The 18,889-nt window shown below is 48.2% G+C and overlaps 1 protein-coding gene and 1 long non-coding RNA gene across 3 annotated transcripts in view; one reads left to right on the top strand and one right to left on the bottom strand.

Annotated features, from left to right (window-relative positions):
- The window catches only part of LOC116814699 (uncharacterized), an 83,275-nt gene extending 70,213 nt beyond the window's left edge, over window positions 1-13,062 (bottom strand). Inside the window, exon 1 of the long non-coding RNA XR_004371314.2 lies at window positions 12,871-13,062. This is a non-coding gene — a long non-coding RNA (uncharacterized LOC116814699). The remainder of the gene's footprint in view (window positions 1-12,870) is intronic.
- Window positions 13,063-14,648: 1,586 nt separating this feature from the next.
- ARFGAP3 (ARF GTPase activating protein 3) overlaps window positions 14,649-18,889 on the top strand; it is a 90,843-nt gene continuing 86,602 nt past the window's right edge. For both annotated transcript variants that reach the window (XM_032762497.2, XM_032762496.2), the window contains exon 1: window positions 14,649-14,866. In XM_032762497.2, coding sequence (XP_032618388.1) covers window positions 14,798-14,866 — 69 coding nt within the window. In that variant the 5' untranslated portion in view covers window positions 14,649-14,797. The remainder of the gene's footprint in view (window positions 14,867-18,889) is intronic.

Genomic DNA, 18,889 nt, shown 5'->3' with positions numbered 1-18,889 from the left:
AGACATTCGGTATCACCCCTGCTGGGGCTAGTCGGCCGGCCCCCCACCACTATTCCCAAAACCCCCATGCCCTTTCTGGTCCTCGAGCCATTCCTCACTGTCGTTTCCTCCGGTTATAGTTTTCTTAGAGTTCTCTGCAGTTCCGGGACCTTGGGTTTTGGGTTGTCTTCCTTGGGGTTTGCCGTTGTCTCCCCGTCTTGGAAGTCTGGAATCAGTTCGGCTGTTCTGCTCATTGTCTTTCCACGAGGGAGACCAACTCATCATAGTTTAGGGGGGTTCTTCTGACCCACCCACAGTCCTGAGTCCTGGTTGGTAACCCCCGCATATTACCTGTCCAATTATTTTAGTTACCCTTCCATCATCTCTCAGAGCTATGGTTGCTTCAGTGGCGCCAGCCATTTCGGGTCAGGTGGATCAAGTCATAACAACTGCTGTTCGGGTGTCTTGTCCTCCATATATCGCCATTCATGGAACCTCTGGGCTCGTAGTGCGTTGTTCACTCCTGAACCTGTGCCGGGATCTCATGCCTTTAGCTGGTGAATTAGTTTGCCTGCAGCTTAATGCAGACATATAGCTAATTAGACCTTCTGGCTTCTCCACATAGGATGGGCATAGGATACCAGACCATGTTGTTCTCCGGCCAGGCCTTCCCGGCAGGTGCTGTTCTCTCAAAAGCACAGGTAGGGTTATGCTTCCACATCATCACTCCCTGCGTCATTTTTTGTAAGTTAATGGCTAGCCCGTAGTGTTCGGGTCCCTTTCCTCAAGTGGTGTATTTTCTGTTCCATAAGGAGTCTTATCTTGGCTTATAGCGTCTCTCAGCAGGGCTCGCGTCCTGAGCATGCTCTGACTCAGCAGCAGTCTGATTAGTCTCTTGCTGGCAATCTAGTCGCCTCTTGTTGAGGCGGTTTGCCTGGACCCTGTTAGCCTTCCTGCTTGGGCCGCGGTTGGCCATGTAATAAGGGCCTTGACCACGTCGTCCATTCTTAATGGGTGGGAGGTTATGTTCCCCCTGGACTATGTCCCCAGCGCGCAGATCCCAGCCCCTTGACACCACGTGTGGCAACATGCGGTTGTTTCTGGGTTCTCGCGCTTTCTCTTCTATGGGGTAGGTTCAGGTCGCGCTATTGCTTGCCTCTAACCAGTTCTTAAGTCACTTCCCCTATGTCCTTGGTAGGTCGAGGGGAGTGGGAGATGGGAGGGACCTTGGGCCCCAGCCCTCTACTCCCAGGTCCCAACCCAGGGGCCCCTGGGTTTGTGGTGAACCACTTGAACTAGCGGTTTCTTCCCCGGTGTTACTTTCCCTCTACCATACCCGTCAGCTTGTAAAGGGTCTTCTCGCCTCTCTTCTTGTACAAGTTCTGTGTGCCCTTTACCTAGTTTCTGTTGGCCTTTCGCCAATCCAACCGCAGCACTCCTCCAAACTTCTATTTTCTTCTCTGGACAAACTCTTTCTCTCTGCCAATCTGCACTCTGCTCAATCCAACCTTTTCTCCTTCAAGCTACCACACCTGTCTTTGACCTGAAGCAGGGGTTTATATCCATGACTGGAGTCAGATCTCTAAGTGGAGTCAGGTGGCTCTTATTGGCCACAGCTGTTCTATGTTAATCTAAAAGGCAAACCTTCCTCCTTGGCGGGAATAAGGCCCCTGCTAACACTCTTATGGTGCCCTCTGGCCATTTGCTTGTTATTACAATTATACTATTATATATATATAAAAGGATTATAACATATAACTTATTTACACAAGAACTACGAGTGCTAGGAAGTTGAGGTCATGCTAAGCTGTAACTGTTATTCTTCGAGATGTGTTGCTCATATCCATTCCAAACCCACCCTCCTTCCCCTCTGTCGGAGTAGCTGGCAAGAAGGAACTGAAGGGTGGCTGGGTTGGCTGAGGTATATATCTGGCACCATAGTGGCGCTACTCCAGGGGGCGCCCAGCCGACCTACCGAGTGTTGCTAGGGTAAAAATCTTCTGACAAACGTGCACGCGGCGTGCACACACCTAACTAGAATGGATATGAGCAACACATCTTGAAGAACAACAGTTACAAAGGTGAGTAACCGTCTTTTCAACATTAAACTGCATCTCCTTATGGTGCTGCATGAGCTGATGGGAGTTGTAGTTTGGGTACTTGGTGCCCCCACTCTTCTATGGACCAGGCTCCCTGACTGGGCTACATCTCCCATAATGCAGCATCTAAGTTGGTCAGAAGGAGACCACATTTCATCATGGAAAATGTAGTCTGACCAGGAAGCCTAGCTCATAGGAAGGACTGGGGGCATGAGCTGCCAAACAACAACTCCCCTGAGGTAATACAACACCATAGGAAAACAACCCCTAGCTCTTCAATAGCACTTTTCATCCATACATCTCAAAATGCTTTAAAAGGCAGTCAATATCATTATTCCCATTGTACAGTTTAATGTTGAACTGACTTGAAACCAAACATTGTGGGTGAGTATAAAAAACCCAAAACATTTAGATTACGATTGAACTAAACCAAAAGAAAATAATTTTGTTTTCCCAATGGCAAATGTTGATTCTTCTTCCAGTCATTGTACATGTCCGTTCAACCTCAGGTGCATATGCACCCAGTGCACCAGAGTTGGAGATTTTTCCCTTAGCGGTATCCATTGGGGCACCTTCTGCTGCTCCATGCTGCTGTACAATGGTATTAAGGGAGGAGTCTCCCCTGATCCCAATCACTTTCTTCTTACTGCCCATGTTTTGGCAGTTAGAGCACATTAGCTTGCTTCAGCAAGTTTCTCCTTTCAGTTAAATGGTTTTTTCTCTTGTATATAGTTTTGTACTTGTTCAGAGTTAGCTTAGTGTAAGTTTAATTTCTTAGTTGTTTTCAGCAGTTACTGGAGTATTGGTTCCCGCTTGTTCTAGGTACCAATACCTGGTACTTGGGAATGCTTCTGTCTTTGAGCTTTCAGTTTTGCATAGGATGCAGAAAATTCATGCTGACCAGTGATCCTCATTCTGTCTGTCAAAAGTGCCTCAGGGAGGGTCATTTCTGGGAGAGGTATCAGATCTGTAGGGACTTTAATCCCCAAACTAAAAGATAGGGAGATGAAGCTCCATCACCTTCTGATGGAAGCAGTCCTGTGTCCACCTCCAAAGCCTCGCTGTTCGGGGCAGGCCCTGAGCACTTCTATTTCAGTCAGAAGTGCCCCTCCAGACATTACTGAGTCTTAGTGCTGCTCTACTTCTCCAGTACTGAGGAAACAACTTTGGCAGGGTGTTCAAAGGACTCAAATTGCAAGAGATCAAGGACCCAGTACCATCAACCAGTAAACAGACTGGGAAGCAGCGTAGAGTATCCTTAGAAAAGAGGCAGTTCAGTGCCATTGGCATCTCATGCAGAGTTGTTGACTCTGGCACTAGTGCCTGGGCCATTGAGACTGACCAGTGCAGTTGTATCAATGCATTCTGCCCTACTGACCGCTTTGATGCAACAACAGCAACACCAAGGGAAACTCTTGGTACCAGTGATGTCTGAGGCATACGCTGCAATGCAAGACCTCCTATGCCTCTTAGTTCTGGCCTCTCCAGGACAACATGGGACATCTCACCTGGTACTGCAAACCCTCAGTCTGCATTAGACCTGCTTGCAGGTAGAAATCAGTTTCCACTGCTGTAGGCAATTTCAAACCCTCCTGCATCTCCTTGTCTGGTGCTATTCAGAGGCAAGCCCAGTATGCTTCCCTTGCTACCATTGTCTTCAGAGTCTTGGTAGCGTTCCTTGGCATTGAGGGGTACCATGCCCCCCGGTTAGTGACTTGGACTCATCTTTGGAATCAGAGATTAGGTCATATGTGCCTTAGACCTGAGATCAGAAGCATTACTCTCCATCATCAAGGGCTTTTTGCTTTAGGTATGCAGCAGAGGTTCCATGTTGGTCAAGGGTCACAGATCCTTGATCTGGAAGAGGTTGGGGTCCAATGCCCTAAAAGTGGCCACATTGCATCCCATAAGGGTTTCCTCTCACCATCAGATCTTCCCTGTACAGTAACTCCTCACTTAACGTTGTAGTTATGTTCCTAAAAAATGTGACTTTAAGTGAAACAATGTTAAGCAAATCCAATTTCCCCATAGGAAATTGGGTAAATGGGGGGGATTAGGTTCCAGGGAAAATTTTTTGTCATACAGTACAGTACTATAGTTGGGAGGTGCCCCCACCTTTACCCCACACAGGCACAGCCCACTGGCACTGGAGACAATGAGGCAGGCAAGGAGGCTGAAGGTGTTGTAGGCTAGGAGAAGCACATTGTACAGCAGCAGCTTTCCCTACTCTGCAAGCAGCAGGGGTGGGGGGCTCGACCCTCAGCCCGGCCCTGCCACCGCTTTATCCAAGCCCCCACCCTTAACCCGCCTTTGCTTCCCCCCACCTCCTCCCCCTTTACTCTGCATTCAGTATCCTTGCTTCTCCCCCCTCCCTCCCCTGCCTCCTGCCTGCAGCAATCAGCTGGCTTGCAGCGTTCAGGAGGGAGGGGGGAGGAGCGAGGACTCAGCGCGCAGGCTCTCTGTTCCCTCCGCTGCCTCCTGCCAGTGGCAATCAGCTGGTTTACAGCATTTGGGATGCAGGGGAGGGATGGGGAGCCTGCGCACCGAGTCCTCACTCCTCCACCCTTCCTCCTGAATGCCACAAGCCTGCTGATTGCTGCGGGCAGGAGGCAGGGGCAGGAGGGGGAAAGCACCATTGGAATGGATGAGATTGATGAGATTACACCAAATACTTTTGTTTTGTAACAAAGAGGACCCTGACCCTGGAACCCTCCTCACACACACCCAGCCCTGACCCCTGCACTCCCTCACACACCTCCAGCCCCCTGCCCTGACTCTTGCACCCACCTCACATCTCCCCAACCCCTTGCCCTGACTCCTGCACTCCCTCTTCACATCCCCACCCCACCCTGAGCATTAGACAGGAGCTTTTGCACCCCACCCCGTTCCCACCTGTACCCCTTGCACCAAACAGGAGCTGCCCCAGGTAAGCGCTCCACACCCCAACACTAAGCCCCCTCCCTCACCCTAGCTCCTGGCCAGACCCCGCACCGCAATGTTTTTTTACTTTTTTTTATGAAGTGCTCTTATCCAAAGTGCTTTACAATAGTTAGCTAACAGTACAAACAATATTTGGAAAGATCATTAAGTGGTCCATTGAGACCCTCCGCGATTTTCAAATGGTTTGTGGAAAAATAAGTTAGACTCAAGAACAATCAAGGTACCTCACTTTATTTTCATTTACTTGCTGTTACTTATAGGAGGAGGATGAAGAAAAAAATGAAAAACAGGGGTGGGGGAAGATAAGAGAGAATGTTCTTTTTCTTGGCTGGGTTCCAAGAAGGGCCCCCCAAAAATGAAGCTGACCAAAGGGCCGGGGGGCCCATTAACTCTAAATCCACCACTGTGTCACATCACGTGGGCTGGGGATACTGTGTCAGCTGATCCCCACAGTCTCCAACCTACCAGGGCAGTACAGCAGACGTGGCCCTGCCCACTTGCTCCTCTCCACTCCCTAGCCCACCTACCACTTCCTTCCCCCCTCCATGTTTAAAATCGATTGCTTGCCACCCCCACCCCCCCCCACAAGCTTTTCTGGCAGCCCTGTTGCCAAGTCTCCAGTTTTAGATTGAAAACTCCAATAGAAAATGGGACCTGAGTGTCCGGTTAGCAGTGTTGATTGGAAACTAAAAGTCCCATTTAGGAGTAACCACATTAGCCTCAACTCCTCCCACTCCCAACATCCACCCCACAGGGATGGAAGAGAACTTGTCCTGCTGCTGCGGGAGGAGGAACAGCTTAGTGCAGAGAGAGACAAAGAGAAAGGGCTAGAACAGGGGTGGGTAAACTACGGCTCGTGGGATGTTTATATCAGGCCCTTGAGTTCCGGCCGGGGAAGCATGGCTGGGGGGTTGCCACACTCAGCCTGGTGCTCCAGCTGGGGGAATGGTACGGGGGAGCAGGACTGGGGGCTTGCTGCGCTCTACCTGGTGCTCTAGCTGGGGGAGCAGGACTGGGGACTTGCCACGATCCTGTAGGGTGAGCAGGACAGGGGCTTGCCACGCTCCGCCCAGTGCTCCCAGCCCCCTCCCAGGGATTTCCGTAGACCCTCCGCTGGGGGGGGGGGGCGTACACCCCCTGAATTTCCCCAACACCTCCCCCCCAGTTTTGTGAAACAGTTACATGCATTGTTGCCAATTTAGTGATTGTTTGGAAATTTGAATTGAAATTGAAACACTAATACACACTTTAAAATCATATATAGTGTATGACAGAATACCTGTATCTGAAAAAGTATAATAGATTTGAAAAATATGAACATAGACTAGCTTCCTTATATAGCTGTTGTTTTTTATGACAATGTCAGTGCATTCATTTTGGTGATGTTGGCCAACCTAATCATTTCAAATGATGATTTGTAAGCAAAGTCTAAATGAGCTCTCCCTGACAGCTAGTGATGAGCTCCCGCAGATTTCCCCTCCCTGGGCTTGCCTTGGGAAGCTTCACCACGATCCAAAAATCCTTGGATCTAAACAAATTGAGGAATTAACTCTCCCCCCTTCCTTTTCTCCCCACCAATCGCCTGGTGAGTTTAGACTCCAATCCCTTGATTCTAACAATGCGAAAAATCAATCGGTTCTTAAAAAGGAAAGCTTTTAATAAAAGAAAGAAAGGTTAAAAATTCATCTCTGTTTAAAATCGGATGGAAAATGCTTTACAGGGTACTTCCAATTACATATAGACTAGAGGGACTCCCCGGAGCCTGAATTCCAAGTACACAAACGGAGTAAAAATCCTTCAAGGAAAAGAAAGCATTCACGCGTTTGGAAAGAAAACGTAAGTAATCTCCTTGCACTGGCTGATACTTCGAATTTTTGAAACATGAAAACTGAGTCAGAAAGATTTGCGATGCCTGGTTGTACGTTCTGGTCCCTCTTGTCCAAGAGCGAACAACGAACAAAACAAACAACACAAAACCAAAGACTTCCCTCCACCAAGATTTGAAAGTTCTTGTTCCCCCCATTGTTCCTCTCGGTTCAAAGGGTCAGCCAGGTTCAACTGAGCTTCTTAACCCTTTACAGGTACAAAGAGGGCATTTAACCCTTAACCATCTGTTTATGTCACGCACTGTTGTTCATTTGGGACAGAGCGATGGAGTGAACGGTGGGCAAATGACCCGCACCGTCACCCTTCTTGCTGCCCACTGCCACTGTACTCCTGGGAGCTGGTCTTTTGATGTTCCACCCAGCTCCTCAATGGAGGAACCTCGCTGCTAGTTGCAAGTTGGCTGTCTTCCACACTTTTCCACAGCAGGATAGAGGCACTTAGATTGATATTCAGTGATTTCAGCTTGTAGTGGTCACTTAAACCAAAAGACTACATCTTGGAGCCTAATCAGCTGTCTGTATTTAGAACAGTGGAGGGGAAAGCGTCAAATATCTTGTGACTCAGGCAGACCATCAAGCAAAACACCTGTCCCCATCCTCTCTCTTGATTCCCTCAATCAAGCCCGATAAGTACAGTTCTACTGTCCTTACTTCATACAATAAGACACAACAACATTTCATACCCCCTGATTCAAGTGATTTGTTAAACCCACCCCAGCCAAAATCTTACCACTTGGGCAACACGCTCTGTTTGCTGGCTACTTAGATTAGGTGTCACTGTAAACTACAATCTAGTCCTGAAGCCTTTTCCCCCAGCCTCAATCATGCCGTGACTGGAATGCCTTTCAGGGGAGCCTTTTAAATCCTGCCTGGAGCTCCGGCGGCCGGGCCAGGGCCAGCATTTAAAGGGCTCCCACCGGGCTTCCTGCCGCTTCCCTTTCAATACCACTCTGGCCCGGTCGCCGGAGCTGGGCCTGATTTTAAAAGGTCCTGGGGTTGTAATTTTGAGTACACACAGTTTTTCACTTATGCGCTAACGAACACACTGCGGAACGGAACCCCCGCGTAAGATAAGACTTGCCTGTACCACACACCTGCAAACTGCGAGGCCAATGATTAAGTGCTTTGTCACTTGTTCATCCTGAAGTTGAACACTGGTTCTGAACAAAACCAGCAAATGCTCACTATCTTTCTGCAAGAAACTCACTGACAGGCTAGAAACATGTGCAACAGTGAAAGACTCGAGCTTGAAAAAGCTGAAGAATTCTCTCACCACATTAAAAAAATGTGTGTACATGGGGGAACAGGGGGGTGATGGTTTATTTCTCCTTGCTTTAAGACTCAAGGAGTTTGGGCCTTGGGTTTCCCAGGGAAGGTTTTAAGGGAACAGAAGTGTGCCAGACACAGACTTCTGGCTGGTGGCAGCGTTACCAGATCTAAGCTAGGAATTAAGCTTAGAAGGGTCCATGCAGGTTCCCCACATTTTTACTCTAAAGTTCAAAGTGGGGGAAAAAACCTTGACAAGTGGCCACAGCGAACAGTGAGCAGCTGGAAAAAAGTGTAATCCTAATCTCTCCTATACACACTGCAGAGGCCATCTACTCCAGCTAGCACTAGTACGAGCTGCAGACTCTTGAAAGGATATTTAAAAAGCTATAAATGTAATGTCTTCATTATATTCTTTTTTCAGCAAGAGTCCAAAAACACTGAATTTCTTGGAAAATATAGAAGATACACTGGGACTGAAGTTCAAATTAGTCCAACCTGGGAAAACCCGCGGGCTTTCTCATGAGCGATCCTTGGCTATTGTCTTACAATTACCCCAGCCATTAATACTGGCTTTGGAAAGTATCTACCAAGATGGAATGGATCTAAGTAGTGAGGCCGGTGGATTACTTTTGCTACTACGTTCAGAGAAGACTATTGCCATTCTCTCTCTTGTACGCCTACTCTTGAAACCACTTGGGTCATTAAACTATGCCATCCAGGCATCTGCTACAACAATAGGAGATCTTTGTCCAGCAATAGAAGCTCAGTCAGAGAGCTATCCATTTAAAAAGTACTGGAAGAAGCAAAGACTTCAGTCCAGAGGTTGACTAATGAAGGCATTTATATTGAATCCTTAAGTGAAGAGGACAAGAAGTGTTTGTTAAGAGAACTGAAAAATTACATAGACTTGATTCTTAAAAATCTACAACAGCGACTTCTAGATTCTACTCGACCTCTACCTAGCTTTTACAGATCGCTGTCCTATAAAACACTGACAGTTGAGTGGAGTGAGGCACTACCAGCAATGGGGCTGCCATGTGCTCAGGACAGAATAGAGAATTTGAACACAGTGGAATATCATAGGATGAATGAATGAAGATTTGACTTCAACTTATTTTTTAACATCACTAGTGGCTTGACCCGATCTTTGTGCTATGTTTCCTGGGATGAAAGAAGTAGGAATTCATCTCTTGCTACTCCCAATCACAACAGCTACAGTTGAGCATTCCTTTTCATCATTGAATAGAATTTTGTGCTCTGAAAGAAGTCGCGTTCTGCCTGATCACGTGAATGAACTAATGAGCATATCAATTGAAGGAATGGAAGTACCAGACACACGAGAAGCCACCAAAGATGAACGCATTGCATTCAAGAAGTTCATTAACAGAACTGTGCAAAATTACAACAAGAAGGATGTAGATGTAGCGCTTCATAGAAGCCTTGAGTAGCCAACTTTAATTTGTGTGATGATTTTAAAACATGGGTTAAATCAAGTAAAATGGGCATGAAACATTTTTCAGTTTTTACTATGGTGCCTTACAGCCCCACCTTCACCCTCACAGTTTCACCTGTCATCGGCCCTGATCCCCTCCCCGTAAATTCGAATACCCGCCAATTTCAATTCCTGGGGAAAACACTGCCCCTGCCTCAATGATGAGCAGTTCATTTTGAGCACCATCTTCCTGGAAGATTCTTCTGGCACGCAAAATGCCACATTGTGCAGGAGTGACTTCACTACCCCTATGAAGTAGGATGCCAAATCCCCTCCCAGTTTCCTATGGCCCCACCCTTGAGAGCCTCGAGTGGAGGGAAACTGCCCTGGGGCCGCAGCTGCTCCTGTCCTAGCTCTGGTGCCTCTCCATGTGGCACAACTACCTTGGTGTCGCACTGCCTGCAGGGCCCCTAAGAGTCTCTGGTACCACCCTATGGAGCGCCCCATGCGCCACACCTCATGAGTCCTCTCACCACACCCTGGTAACATCCCTTACTACATACAAACTTTTAATGAACACAACAGTGCAAACAGATCTCAAAGTACAACAGTAAGGACATTTTCCAGGGGAGGCTAGGGCATAAAGTTACAGGTGAGTTTACACCTGCCTCTTCTTGTCCACATGGGTTCTGGGATAGAGTGCCATGGCTCAAAATTGTCAGGGGCACTGACGCCCGACAAATCCAGGCTAGAGAGAGGGTCCAGTTTTTTCACAGTGTGTGCCATCTTGTAAACCAGCAGTTTAAAATAAGGGCAGCAGTTAGGATTTTCTTTTCCCTTTCAAAAATGAGTGCTGAAAAAAAAGAGTGGACAGTGAGTATCGGGTTTTCAACAAAGAATGGAATACAAAATATTTTTTCACAAACATGAACTCGAAGGCTGTACACCTGATTTGTCAGGATAGCATCGTGGTATTCAAGGAGTACAATTTGAATTGCCATTTTTCAATGAAACATCCTAATTATGGCAGCTAACAACTGAGGAAAGGGAAAGAAAAAGTTGAGACACTCACCATGAATTCAAAAACTCAGCAAAATATTTGTGTGTGACAAGCTGCAGTTCAGGAAGCCACTACAAAGGCAAGTTATGTTCTGGTGTTTAAAATCACTAAACAAAATAAGCCTTTTGCTGAAGGGGAGTTTTTGAAGGAATGCATGGTTGATGTTTCTGGCATGCTGTGCCCGGAATACCAAATCAAATTTGAGAATATTAGTTTGTCATGAAGAACTGTTACTCGCCATGTAGAAGTGATTAATGAACATTTGGCTTCTGAGCTGAACAAGAACGCACAGGGCTTTACATTGTTTTCATTAGCTCTCGATGACTGCACTGACATTAAGGACACAGCACGGTTACTGATTTTTGTCAGAGGAATTGACAAATTTGAAATCACAGAGGAATTGTTATCAATGGAATCAATGAAAGGCACTACTAAGGGATCAGACTTATACAAGAGGGTGTCTTGAACATCTGAAGCTCCCCTGGAGTAAACTGGCAAATGTAACCACAGGTGGATCACCAAATTTAACTGGGAAAAACTTAGGACTTTTAAAAATTCAGGACAAAGTAAAAGAGGATGACCCTGATAAAGAGGTGATTTTTCTGCATCAGCAGGCCTTCTGCAAAAATATCCCTGACATGGATCGTGTTGTTCTCACAATAGTGAAGAGAGTGAACTACATAAGAGCGAGGGGACTTAATCATCAGCAATTCATTTCCCTTCTTGAAGACACTGATGCCGAACACCAGGACTTACTTTATCATACAAATGTCCACTGGCTCAGCCTAGGAAAGGTATTGCAGTGAGCATGGGAGCTCAGAGTGAAATTCGCACTTATCTGGAGACGCAGGGGAAAGAAAATGATTTCCCTGAATTAAAGAACTCAAACTGGGTGTGCGACTCGCTTTTGGTGTGGATGTCTTGGCACATTGAAATGAACTTAATGTAAACCTGCAAGGAAAGAATGTGTTTGTACACAAATTATATTCTTATGTGACAGCTTTCAAAGCCAAGTTAGTCTTGTTTTCAAAACAAATTAAGGAAAAAGTGTTTGCTCACTTTCCAGTACTGAAATACTCAGAAGTGTCACCAGAGCAGAGAGAAAAGTACAGCAAAATTTTGAGTGACTTGAACGAAGAATTTTCTCATCGATTCTCTGACTTTGAGAAGATAGAGAAGACACTGGAGCTGGTGTCATACTCACTGTCATTTGACTACAAGAAAGCCCCACAAGAATTACAACTGGAGCTCATTGATCTCCAGTGCAATTCCACTTTGAAGGAAAAGTACAATTCAGAAAAACTGGATGAGTTTTATCCCTCCTTGAGTGAAACAACGTTCCTAAATATCCGCAAGGTGGCACAGAAAATCTTTGTTTTGTTCATTTTCCTTGCTGAATTATAACAAATCTCGCTACAGACTCCAGTTAACTGACCAGCATCTCAGCTCCATATTGCGGATTTCCACAATGAGAATGACACCAGACTTTGAAGCCATTTTAAAAAAGGGTGACCAACTGCATTGTTCACATTAATCAGACGGAGCGTGGAAAAGGGTTAAGTTGGGTTTAATTATGGTAATCCGTTGTTTTGATGGTATATTTATAATAGTAAGTAAGGTTTTATGTTTAATAAAGATAAACTATTTATTTCCACTAAAATGTATTTGAATATCTCTGAATTGTTAATTTTGTGAGTGTTCATGGTCCGCCATACAATTTCCATACCCAAATTCAGCTCTCAAGGCAAAAAGTTTGCCCATCCTTGGGCTAGAACCAAGTATGTACCTGCTGAGGGGGGATCCTGTTTACCCCCCTCCCCAGCCCTGCTGCGCTTGCAGTTTACCTCTGGCCCCTCCCTTGCTCCAGGACCAACCCTAGCTCCTGCCCCACTGTGCTTTTGCCCCCAGACCCTTTTACAATCATTCCGCGGGGGGCCCACAAACAAGTGTGGCACTGGGCCCAGAAAAAATTAATCTGGCCTTGTACAGGCCCTGATAATCAGCTAACCAATTGAGCCTTGCATTGCATCACCAGCCAGGTTAGGCAGGGTGACAAATCCCCCTTGCCCCAAAGGGCCATTATCCCCTGGTGACTAATTTCTACTCAAAGTCTATAAAGCAGACTTTTAAGGTAAATACATTATTCCTTCAATATTACACATGCACACATCTCACAAAGATTCTCACTCTTAACAAGTTACCAACTTTGTATAGATCCCTTCCATGTTCCTCTTTGTGGGTAAGTGCCCTGTAAGATATGCGTGGGGTTCAGTGAGTTTGTCAGGCCTGTGGTAACAGCTGTTTGTGAAGATAAGGGGGCCCTTTGCCAAGGGGTGCTGGTGTCACAGTGAGCTTGGGATGGGGCAGGGCACAGAGGCTGGTGGGGCAAGTAACACTGGGGGAAGGGGGCAGGTACCTGTTAGTCTCCAGTGCTCCAGCTGCACCAGGGCCAGCAGCCTCTTCACCTCAGAGTCTCCCCTGCTTGCCCAGGGGCTGCTACTCCTCTCAGGCTCCCCAGCTGCTGCGGCTACCCAGGAGAACGCGGGTGGGGGGCACCACCGCGAAGGAGACGCAAGGGGCCAGGCCCGGCTGGGGCCCCGCACCTGGTGGCCGAGAGCAGCAGGAACCGGGCGCTGCTGGGCCCGAGCCCAGGGCGGCAGCAGCCTCCGGGCGAGCACAGGCACGTGGGAAGTGTGTAGCTCGCCATGGGACAGGAGAGGCCGTGCTGCTGCTGTTTCCAAGCCCTGCTGCGCAGCGCAAAGGATGGCTGTAGGGGGGAAACAGCAGCAGCAGCTCATCCTTTCCTGCCCCATGGCGGGCTACACTCCCCGCCTGCCCCTGCTGCCACGGAGCCTGCTGCTGCCCTGGGCTCGGGCTGCCTGGCGCCCCCAGAGTGGCGCCTAATTCCTGCAGCTCTCGACTGGCAGGTGCGTGCCCCAGCTGAGCCCAGCCCCTTGCATCTCCTCCACAGTGGCATCCGCTGCCTGCGTCCTCCCAGTCGGCTGCAGTGGCCGAGGAGCCTGAGAGGAGTGGCCCCCGGCCAAGCGGGGGAGACTCCGAGGTGAAGAGGCTGCTGGCGCGGCCCGAGCGCTGGAGACTGACAGGTCCCTGCCCCTAAGCAATAGTGTAAAAATTTTTAGACACTGATGTTTGGCGCCCCCAAATCTTGGCACCCCAGGCAGCCACCTAATTGTTACACTGGCCCTGCTGGTACTATCCCCTTTCTGAGCAGCATCAGTTTTATTGCACTGCCCCTGCTGTTTGGGACCTCTTCAACTGAGCCATCACAGACAATCAGGCTGGGCACAATTCAATTTTTAAAATCATTTTGATCAATTTAAGTTTTTCATAGTTGTGGGAAATTAGGGGTGTGTGTGTATGGGGGGGGGGGGAGACAGAACCACCGTTATGTAAAATATACAAAGTAAATAGCCCCAAATCAAACCCTACTCGTCTCAACCAGCATTTTGCCTTTGTCTGTCAATTCTGAGGAGAAAGTTTTTCCAGGCGGTCGGTGGGTGCACGGTGACACGGGCGTTTCCTGGCAGACAGCGACTCCTTCCCCGCGGGCTGCGGGAGGCTCTGCGGAGCGCGATCGCTGCTTTGCAATGGCCCAGTAACGCTGACCTACAGCCGGACCAGACGCTGGCGAGGGCCAAACGGAGGCAGCCTGAGGTGACGTGACTTGCCCAACCACAGTCAGCGGCTGCGGGGCGGGCTCCTGACGCCCGGCCTCCAGCTACGAGCGCTGCTACGCCTGGCTCGGGCCTGGGCGGGGCGCAGCGGCCAGGAGCTGCTGTAAAACTTTCGGGAAACACGACGGGGGGCGGCGGCTCATCGCCATGTGACCCACAGTCTCGCGCTGTAGCCCGGAGCCGCTGGCTCGGCCGCAGGGCCAACCGGCGGTTAGCGGGAGTTTGGAACTGCGCGAGGCGACCGAACAGGAACGCGAACGGCGGCTTCCCGCGCATCGCCCCGCCCCTCGCTCAGACCCCGCCCCTCGCGGGCCGGCCTGTTCAGCGCCCGCCCCATCTCTCTGTGCTGCGAGTGCGCGTGTGTGTGAGGGCGGCCGGGTCCTTCGCTCCTCTGCCCGGTGGCCGCCGCGGAGAGCGGCCCCCTGCGCGGCGCGGCCATGTGCGAGCCCCGCAAGCAGGACATTGTCGCCATCTTCAAGCGGCTCCGCGCCGCCCCCACCAACAAGGTAACGGGGCCGCGGTTGGGCGGGAGCCGGCGCTGGGGGGCGGGGGAGCCGAACTTTGTTAGTGACACGTCGCACTGTTGGGAGCGGGAGGGGGCGGTGCTAGCGGATCCCCCCTCCCCCCACTATGACTGGCCAATGGGATCCTGGGGGGGCACTCTCCCGCCTAGGGCTCACGCGCCAAGGGAGCCATGGGAGGGCCCAGGGACCCACCAGTGCTTCGCCCTACCTGCCATGGGCAGCCCCTGCCAGAACAGCGTGGGGGGGGGGGTCTGTCACAACGGGGAAACAGCCTTTTGTTTAGTCTGGGAGCGGGGGTGGGGGGGCCTATGGTTGCTCTCTATGGGGGAAACACTAGGAAGGGGGAAGAGCTGTATGAGCTAAAGGATGATGTTGGCACAAGAACAGATGAGTGTAAACTAACCGTGAAGAAATTCAGGTTGGACGTTAAAAAAAGGGAGGAGTGAAGTTCTGGAACAGTCTCCTGAAGAGAGTAGTGGGGGGCAAACAATTGGGTTAGTTTTAAGTGAGAGCTGGACAGTAATAAATTGGGTTATGTGATGAGGTTGCTTCTGATGGGGGTGGGTGGGAAGGCTTCACTTCCGGTTTGTGTCTTATATTCCTAAACCTCATGCTTCAAGGTTTCGGTCAGCCTCTGGTTGGTGTCAAAAAGGGATATGTCCCTGGCCTCCCCCAATTTAATGTGTGCGTATGTACAGGAGAACCTCGGAGTTACGAACACTTCGGGAATGGAGCTTGTTCCTAACTCTGAAATCTTTGTAACAAAATGTTGTGGTCATTCTCTCAAAAGTTTACAACTGAATATTGACTTAATACAGCTTTGATCTATTTTTTTAAACATTTTCTTTATTTTTTTTTTAGTAGTTTACATTTAAAACTGTACATATTTGCTTTATTTTTGGTCGCTGCTGCTGCTGCCTGATTCCGTAGTTGCGGTTCAAATGAGGTGTGTGGTTGACTGGTCAATTCATAACTCTGGTTTGTAACTCTGAGGTTCTAATGTACATATATTTTTAATCTCCTTCCTCTGAAGGATCAGGGATGGCCACAGCTGCAGATGGGACATTAGACAGAGAGGATCAGAGCGCTGAGGTGGCACCGAGCATGCTCTCGTTCTTTTTCTCCCTTGCTCAGGTTCTTGGCTGGCTGGTTCTTACTTGCTTAAGGTCTAAGTCAGGGGTCGGCAACCTATGGCATGTGTGCCAAAGGCGGCACGCAAGCTGATTTTCAGTGGCACTCATACTGCCCAGGTCCTGGCCACTGGTCTGGGGGGCTCTGCATTTTAATTTAATTTTAAATGAAGATTCTTAATTATTTTAAAAACCTTATTTACTTTATATACAGCAATAATTTAGTTCTATATTATAGATTTATAGAAAGAGACCTTCCAAAAACATTAAAATATATTACTGGCACGTGAAACCTTAAATTAGAATGAATAAATGAAGATTCTGCACACCACTTCTGAAAGGTTGCCAAACCCTAGGCTAGCTTGGGAGTTGACCTTGGAGTTCTTTCTTTACCTTCCTCTGCAGCATAGGATGCAGGTCACTTGCCAGGATTATCTGGGTTTATCTCATTCCCTGTCCTTGCAGGGCCCTCTGGCACTGGTGCACCTTTGTCCCTCCTAATCTCTCCCTGTGGCACCTAATAGTCTACTGTAGGCAGTAATACTTTGATTGTATTTAGTGTGCAGATACTGGGTGGTGCTGGTGACTTGTGTTGTACAAGTGGTCAGATTAGATGATCTGGTGGTCCCTTTTGGCCTTAAATGCTAGGACTTGATAGTGTGACTGAGCTCAGAGTATGTCTAGAAGACACCCATCTCATTCCGCCTGTAATTATTATTGCTAGGTCTGTGACACCCTTCTCTCCCCCATGCACAAATCTCCCCTGAGTGACTCACCCCAGCAAGGCTCTTGTCACAGCCTCCCCCTGCTTCACTGCCCCTTCTCCCCCCTCCTGCCTCTAGTGTGAGGAAACTTGGGATCTAGCCTGCATCCTTTTCCCTCATCTCTCTGTTTTGGGAAGGAGCAGGCAATACAGGCTCCGTTGTTATGTTTTCAATCCAATTTATCACCAAGGAGTATGGCCTCTCCTAGGGAGGGAAACCAGTGTGCAGCCTTGGAGAGGTGAGTATGGGGAGCAGGGTGCCATAATCTCTTGAACCCCAACCTTCCCTTACTTCCAAACAGCTATTACTGTATAGGTAGAGCTTCCCATATTCAGGATAAACACAAATAAACCCTCTCAATCCCTGTGTGAGGTGAGTAAGTAGCAGCATCTCTGTTTTACAGCTGAGGAATGGAGGCAAAGAAAGTTTCAGAATAGAAGCTATGGTTAGACTGCAGTGGATTTAACATCTTGTCTCTTTCCTGAAACTACTTGAAATTAATAAAAGTGGCATCATTCTTTTTGTAGTTCATAAATTGTGCTATTGTCTTATTTAAAATTACTTGGACCATTATCCAGTCGGCACTTTTTTCCTCATTGTTCTGAAGCACTATCATAACTTCTTACTCAGATTTGAACCTAAGCGTTCATAAACTGAGAAGCTAGCATGAACCTTTCTAAGCTTAATTACCAGCTTAGATCTGATCTCGCTGCCACCAGCCAAGTGATTTCCAGGACTTGGCTCCCTCTCTGGTCTCCCAAAACCTTCTCTGGGAGACCCCAAGACTCAGAAGCCCTGAGTCTTACCACAAAGGGAAGTAAACCCCTCCCCTTGTCTCCTCTTTATCTATCCCAGCTCCCCTCCCTGGGTTATCCTGGGCGATACTGTACTTAAACTCCTTGAATGCAAAACAGAGAGGCAATTTACCTTCCCCCTCCTTCTTCCCCTGAGGCTATGCAGATTCAAACCTAGTCAAGCTAACACAAAGAGATTTCCCCCTCCCCTTCGTTCCTTAGCCTTAACCAGAGAAAAAACTCAAACAGGTTTAAAAAAGAAAGCTTTATATAAAAGAAAGAAAAAAAGACATGAAAAAATATTCTCTGTATAGATGACGATAATACAGGATCAATTGCTTAAAAGAAAAAATGAATAAACAGCCTTATTCAAAAAGAGATACAATTTAAACATTCCAGCAAACTACACACATGTAAATACAACAAAAACAATAACAGCCTATTGTTTTTTCTACCTTTGTACATACAACTTTGAAACTGAAGATTAGAAACTTACAGATAGAAAAAGATCCCCTCTCATAGCTGAGAGCCAGACAAAGACACAGACCCAAAAAATTCCCCCCCCCCGAGCTTTGAAAAATCCGGTTTCGTGATTGGTCCTCTGGTCAGGTGTTTGGTTCTCTTGTTAACCCTTTACAGGTAAAAGAAACATTAACCCTTAGCTATCTGTTTATGACAAGCACTGCTTGATTTTGTTGTTACCTTGGCACTAAGATGTTCAATTAGCTTTTATAAACTAAGAAGAAAACTTTATTCACTAAGAACCCCTTCAAAACTATGAAAACTAATTTCATTGGCCCTCTTTCGTGCCTAATGAAAGGAAAAATCCAAATATGAAAGATGCATGATTTGTGGTGTAATCTCAGAATATTCTTCACGGTTTTCTCATCAAGAATTGTTTTGTGCTTTGGCCCTACCAAAATAGACCAGTGCTTTTCAAACTTTTTTTCTGTGGACCCAGCTGAAGAAAATTGTTGATGCATGCGACCCAGCAGAGCTGGAGTGAGGGGTTTGGGGTGTGGGAGGGGCTCAAGACTAGGGCAGAGGGTTGGGGTGCAGGGGTGAGGGCTGCGGGGTAGAGCCAGAGATGAGGGGTTTGGGGTGCAGGAAGGGGCTCCAGGTTGGGGAGGGGGGCTCAGGGCTTCAGTAGAGGGTTGGGGTGCAGGAGGGGGTCAGGGCTCTTGGCTGGGGGTGCAGGCCCTGGGGTGGGGCCAGGGATGAGGAGTTCGGGGTGCAGGAAGAGGTTCCGGGTTTGGGGCAGCTCAGGGCTGGGGCAGGGGACTGGGAAGTGAACTTACCTCCGGCGGCTCCTGGTCA

The sequence above is a fragment of the Chelonoidis abingdonii genome, chromosome 1, assembly GCF_003597395.2.
Source record: "Chelonoidis abingdonii isolate Lonesome George chromosome 1, CheloAbing_2.0, whole genome shotgun sequence".
Taxonomy (NCBI): domain Eukaryota; kingdom Metazoa; phylum Chordata; order Testudines; family Testudinidae; genus Chelonoidis; species Chelonoidis abingdonii.
This window is presented reverse-complemented; position numbering and strand designations above follow the sequence as displayed.